General features: G+C 58.6%; 1 protein-coding gene across 1 annotated transcript; it reads right to left on the bottom strand.

The window, feature by feature from the left end:
• Positions 1-1,620: 1,620 nt before the first annotated feature.
• Positions 1,621-5,776, bottom strand: LOC134163701 (tubulin tyrosine ligase 3-like). The gene is made up of 10 exons (XM_062618803.1): positions 5,591-5,776; positions 5,173-5,499; positions 4,937-5,065; positions 4,728-4,842; positions 4,515-4,613; positions 4,177-4,345; positions 3,943-4,091; positions 3,612-3,858; positions 3,098-3,533; positions 1,621-2,775 (listed from the first exon to the last, which is right to left on the bottom strand). Exons 1-10 carry the CDS (start codon positions 5,774-5,776, stop codon positions 1,621-1,623), a joined length of 3,012 nt encoding a protein of 1,003 aa, XP_062474787.1.
• Positions 5,777-6,194: the final 418 nt, after the last annotated feature.

Raw genomic sequence — 6,194 nt, 5'->3', positions numbered from 1 at the left:
TTAGGCTCTCTCTCTTGTAACAGTCTCTCAGGGCAGGAGAGATGGTGTGTAGTGCTGGGTGGGCTGTTGCCTGCTGACGACACCACTGAACTCATCTGGTCACTGCTGAGCTCTTCCAGTTTTGTCATTCTTTGTTGGGGTGATGATCAGAGGGAAGTCAGGGTCAGTCAGTGGTGACCTGAGGACAGTTCTGCTGCTGCTGCTGGCTTTTGCATGACTTTGTATTCTGCTGATGATCATGACAGCACCTATCTTCTTTTCAAAGTCCAGAGTGGTGGAGATGGGCATCTAGCTGATGGGCTATAAAAGTGTTATATAGCAGGCGCCAGCATATAATAGAGTTCATTGGCTGTTTTCCCCCCACATTAAAATAAATCCTCTTGTGATACACGGTGGACTTCTCCATCTTCCCGCATTACCCACCAAGTATATCTGGGTCCCTGAGCAAAAGCAATCCCACGAGTAGGTTTGCCTTTACCTGAAGCAGGAATAACCCAGACTGTCTTTCCCAGCAAATTCTTTATGTGCACCACAGGAACGTTATCCCCCGCTACAGTACGTGAAAGTTCTGACTGGGCTGGGCCAGCCCTGTTGGCAGATCCCCTCGTGTTGACCAACCCGGTGGCTTTTGATAAATGCATACCCCGATGTTTGAAAGTCCCACCACCCATTGCTCTCAGTGTAGTTTTTAAGAGCACATTGTACCATTTGATTTAACCAGAGGCTGGTGCATGGCAGGGGACGTGATATACCCACTCGATGCCAGGCTCTTTGGCACAAGTGTCTGTAAGATTGTTCTGGAAATGAGTCCCATTGTCTGACTCGGTTCATTCTGGGGTGCTGTGTCGCCACAAAATCTGTTTCTCAAGGCCCAGGATAGTGTTCCGGGCAGTAGCGTGGGGCACAGCATGTGTTTCCAGCCACCCGGTGATTGCTTCCACCATGGTAAGCACATGGCGTAAGCCTTGGCGGGTTGCCTGGAGTGATATACAGTCAGCCTGCCAGGCCTTCCCGTATTTGAACTTCATCTGTTGTTCTCCATACCAAAGAGGCTTTAACCACTTGGCTTGTTTAATTGCAGCCCGTGTTTCACAGTCATGAATGACCTGGGCAGTAGCGTTCATCGTTAAGTCAGCCCCTCGATATCACAGGCTCCGCTTGATGGCCTGAGGTGTCATGGGTCCGTGGCTAAAAATAATTCACCATTATGTTGCCTATGTAAGTCCGTCTGAGCCACTTCAATCTTAGCAGCTTTATCCACTTGTTGGTTGTTCTGGTGCTCCTCAGTGGCTCGACTCTTGCGTACATGAGCATCTACACGGTGTACGTTCACCAACAGGTTCTGCACCCGGGCAGCGGTATCTTGTCACGGCGCAGCAGCCTAGATGGGTTTACGTCTGTGTTTCCAGTTGCTCTGCTTCCATTGTTGCAACTGTCCACTTTTCTCGCTGAGTAATGTTCCAGGCCAGCTGGATGGCTTTCACCTCGGCAAACTGACTCAATTCACCCCCTTGGCTGGTGGGATGTGTGTCCCTGTGCGATGGCGGGCTCTGGCTGAGGTGGGGGGGCGGTTGCCGTCGTGGTGTTGCACTTCTGGTGGGCAAGACGCTTTTCCCTTCTTCACGGCCTTATGGTCGCAGCGTTTCTGCCTGCTCCCGGGCGCTGCTTCGTGTCCCTTGGCTGCAGCACGGCTCTGCTGCCCAGGACATGCAGGCAGGGTTGTTGGTGGGGCTGCGGCTGCTTGAGCGGGTGCCCTGTCAGGACAGTGGCCCCAGGCTTGCTCAGAGTGGCCTGCCGCCACTGGAGCAGGGGGTTTGGCTGTGGTGGTGCCTGGGGGGCAGAGGCGGAGGAGAGGCACAAGTGCAATTGCGTCAGGGGAGCCGCCTTGACCTGTGCTTCTCCAGCGGGTGGGAGCTGAGTGGTTCTGCCCCGCTTGGGCATCACAGGAGGCCTGGGCACTGTAGGAGGCCTGGGCACTATAGGGGGTATGGTGACCATACGAGGCTTGGTGACCGTAAGTGGCTTAGGCACCACTGGAGGCCGGGGCACCGCATTAGTCTTCAGCACCATGGGAGGCTTGGCGTCCGTAAGTGGTTTGGAGACCCCTTGAGGCCTGGGCACAGCAGGAAGCTTGGGCTCTCTAGCAGGCATGATGGTTCTAGGACGCTTGGTGACCATAAGTGGTTTAGGTTCCAGTGGAGGCCTGGGCACCACAGTAGGCTTGGTGTCCGAAAGTGGTTTGGCCACCACTGGAGGCCGGGGCGCCACAGTAGTCTTGAGCACCAAGGGAGGCTTGGTGTCAGTACTTGGGTGGGAGACCCCTTGAGGCCTGGGCACCGCGGGTAACTTGGTGTCCGTAAGTGGTTTGGAGACCACTGGAGGCCTGGGCACTGCAGGACGCTTGGGCTCTATAGGGGGCAAGGCGCTTCTAGGACGCTTGGTGTCCGTAAATGGTTTAGGCACGACTGGAGGCCAGGGTACTGCAGTGGCCTTGAGCACCGAGGGAGGGTTGGTGTCAGTACGTGGGTGGGAGACCGCTGGAGGCCTGGGCACTGCAGGAGGCTTGGGTACCACAGGTGACATGGGCACCACAGACGATTTGGTGGTCATAAGTGGTTTGGCCACCGCCAGTGACTTTGTCCCCACCGGGCAGACAAGAGGCAGGGTGATGGGGAGTTTCTCCTGGGGTTGTTGTTTCTGCAGCTGGGGCTTCGTTAGCGAGTAGCCTTCCACCACCAGCTTCAGTCCCAGGGATGGAGGCACTGGCACGGTGGGCTGCAGGGAGATATTGAAACGACTGGGTTGGAAAAGAGCTTAACATCATCAAGTACAACTGTTCCCCAGCACTGCCTAAGTCACCACTAAGTCATGTCATTAAGGGCCTTGTCTACACAGGTTTTGAACCCCTCCATGGACGGTGACCTCCTTCTTACCTGGGCAGCTTGTTCCAGGACTTGACCGCTCCTTTGGGGGAAGTAATTGTTCCTAATCCCCAGCCTAAATCTCCCCTGGTGTAGCTTGAGGCTGTTTCCTCTTGTTCTATTGCTTGTTCCTTGGGAGCAGAGAGCAGCCTATCCCACAGCCCCTCCAAACCCACCTCTTTGTAGATGAGTTCAAAGGCTCCGGTGGAGCAGCCAGGGTTCTCCCTGTGGTCCAGGACCACACGTAGTACGTCACGCTGGACGGCGGCGCAGAGCCGTCGGGTCACTGCTGAGCAGGGCGCCATGGTGGGACTGGCGTTGATCTCTAGCAGCCACGGCTGGCAGTCCTCCCCGAACATGAAATCGGCCCCGTAGAGCTCGAAGCTGCCCTTGCGGTCCCTCACCAGTTCCCGGCCGCTGCACAGGGCAGCGACCACCGCCTCCTTCATGCCTGGCACGATCACGTTCTCCCAGGCCTCCGTGTGCCCCACTTGCTGCAGGTGAAGCTGGAACTGGTGGCTGGACCATATCAAGTCACAGGGCAGATTGGGGTTACGGCCTGCAGCCTGCCTCCACTGCTTCTGGATGGACACATTGCAGAGGTGCCGGGAGCTGGTGTGGGGAGAGCAGAGATGGGTCAACAGGGTGCTGGGGTGTAGGGTGTGCTGTGCCAGGGTGGGGGGCACTCACGCGTGTAGGTGCTGCAGGGAGAAGGGTTGGGAGCAGAAGCGCACGTAGCTGTCCCGGTAGAACCATATGGTCAGCGGGTTCCAGTCAGTCACCAGGATCCATTGCCGCAGGTCAATCTTGGTGCCGAAGATGAGCAGCGGCCGCTCCACGTATTTCTGTACTACCCATTGTCCTGGCTGCACTGAGGGCGCTGCGGGTTTCCCAGGCAGCTCCAGGATCTCCTCCAGCCGTGCCGAGCAGGTGATGCCTGTGAGCGGGGACACACGGTGCCGGTGAGACCCCTCCTCACCAGGAAGCCTGTGCCCAAACCCCATTTTCCCCGTGCCTTCACCTCTACCACGGGACATAGCTCCGGGCTTGATTATCCAGAGATTGTGAACGCCCTCCATGTGGAGCTGGGGCAGCCGCTCCTGCAGCTTCTGCAGCAGTGCCCTGCACTGTTTCAGCTGAGGAATGCTTGGCTCCAGCCTCGATTGCTCGCTGCAGGGTGGTGACACGGGGAGGCTCAGCACCAGCATTGCCGTGCTGCGTGCCCCCCCCCCCCCCCATCTCCCCCCACACGCACTTCACCACACGGTAGTACTCGTGCAGGAAGCAGTCCCAGTCGGCGTCGGTGACGTGGAGCTGTGGGGAGTCCCTGTCAATGTCTGTGTGCTCCAGCCTGTCCAGCTGCATCCTGCAGACCTGCAGCGCTTTCTCCAGCAGCTCAGGGGGTGAGGGGGATCGTGGACCTGCTGGAAGTGGCATGGACTGAGGGGCATGGCTGCTGGCTACCCATGGGATGCTTGGCACTGGGTGCATCAGGGTCCCAAGCCACAGCCCCGAGCAGAGGCTCAGGCCAGAGCCATGGCCCTGAGCCTGAGCTCCTCACCATCCCCACCAGGCCCATTTCCACACACTCACCTGCCCCCTTGCTAGGTGGCTCCATCACCCCTGGCATGATGCCAGGCTTCTCCACAGCCAGTTTGAGCAGGCTGTGAGCTGCTGTCAGGCGGAAATCCTCTGTAAAAGATTTGAGTTGTCCTCACCCTGTGCTGCCCAGCACACGGGGGGCTGTAGGAGATGGGGGGGGGGTGGCGTGGGGTGGGTGGCAGAAGGGCAGCAGCCGCAGCTCACCGATGAAGGCTTGACGTCCATCCTCATCCCCGAGCTGGTAGCACCTTGGGAAGAAGGTGGTGGGATCCGCTTGGTAGAATGAGGGCAGGTTTTGGAGCTTGGCACACAGCCCCTTCTGTGTAGATGGACAAGGGTGGCAGTCAGGGCTGGACCTGCCGCCACCCCTGTTCATTCCCCGTGCTTTATCCTGGACATCTCCAGGCTCTCACCTTGGTGGTGAAGGCTCCAGTGCCAGTGAAGTGGTTTACCATTTGGTGGTTCTGTAGCTCCCGGTAGTGTACAGCACTGCACCGGCTCGTCCAGATGAAGGTCGGCAGGTGGTCTTTCACCATGGAGGACTACGGGATGGACAGAGGGGACTGAAGTGAGCTGTCCCTCCATCCCACCCTTACCGCCCAGCCCAGGCTGTGCTCTACGGAGTCCAGCCCTGGCCCTCCCCACTAACCATGATGTCATGGATGCCATCAGGGTCCTCAGCATAACACTGGACCTCGTCCTGCTCTTCGTCTTCCTCCTCAGGAGGCTCCAGGTTCTCGCCCCAGCACTGAGCCCAACAGGATGCCGACCCTGGCTCTGGATGGAGCGCTGCCTCCCACCTCTCCTCACCACCGCCATCCTCCTGCTTCTCCTCCAACAGCTTTTTTGTGTGCTGCTGCACTGAGCGGGTGCCCACCTTGATGGTGGTGGTGAACTTCTTCTCCACCCAGCCGCGTGCCCGCAGCAGCTTGCGCATCACAGGGTAGGGGCCCTGCACTGAGAAGATCTTCTTCTCCTGGGGAGGGACACAAGCGCTCAGCCATAAATGCAACAGGCTCATGTTCATGGCATGCTGTGGGGGGTGTGTGTGTGTAATCGGGTCCCACCTTGATGGCCTTGTTCACATGCTGTCTGGCCCGCTTCAGCAGCTCCTTGTTGACTGGGGGCTGCTGCTTGGTGCTGGCAGGAGCTGCCAAGGACAAGCCAGGCTGAGCTGCTGGCCCCGTGTCCCCAGTCCCATGGCAGGGACAGCAGGACAAGGGGTGAAGGCACCCACCTCTGTGCTGCTGCATGGCTGAGCAGGGGCTGCTCTGCGCAGCTGGCACGAAGTCAGAGAAATTCGTGCCGGAATTCCGGGTACTGTGCACCCCGAGAGGTGCTTCACAGGGCCCGGAGGCCTCACTTCCAGATGTTGTGGAAATCCTCAGTAACACCAGGAACGTCTCCTGGTCTGGCAGTCGCCCCCCCCAGCCAGGCTGGGGGAGTCTGTGTGCCAAAGAGAGATTGACTCCTTCCAGCCAAAGCCTGAGGGCGAGGGGAGCTGGTGTGACTATTCATTCCCCAGGCACAAGCGCTTCCCCTCTCCCCGTGGAGGCCGGGGTGCGGCACAGCCCATGGAACTCCCCAGCCCCTGCACCAGCCCTGGCCATCGCACTGGCCCCACTGTCCCGAAGGGGGACAAACACCAGCCCTCCCGTGTCATTTCATGCG

Source organism: Pezoporus occidentalis, unplaced genomic scaffold (genome assembly GCF_034315485.1).
Source record: "Pezoporus occidentalis ecotype Australia unplaced genomic scaffold, CSIRO_AGI_Poc_V1 ctg2033, whole genome shotgun sequence".
NCBI classification, from domain to species: Eukaryota; Metazoa; Chordata; class Aves; order Psittaciformes; family Psittacidae; genus Pezoporus; species Pezoporus occidentalis.
Note: the sequence above shows the minus strand (reverse complement) of the source record. Positions and strands in the feature narration are given on the sequence as shown.

Excerpts from the sequence above, each read along its gene's own strand:
- LOC134163701 (XM_062618803.1), bottom strand. The coding sequence starts at position 5,776 with ATGCAGCAGCACAGAGGTGGGTGCCTTCACCCCTTGTCCTGCTGTCCC. Across the intron at positions 5,066-5,172 it reads ATGGCATCCATGACATCATG|TCCTCCATGGTGAAAGACCA; the intron begins GTTAGTGGGGAG and ends TCCATCCCGTAG. Across the intron at positions 3,859-3,942 it reads AGCTATGTCCCGTGGTAGAG|GCATCACCTGCTCGGCACGG; the intron begins GTGAAGGCACGG and ends CCCCGCTCACAG.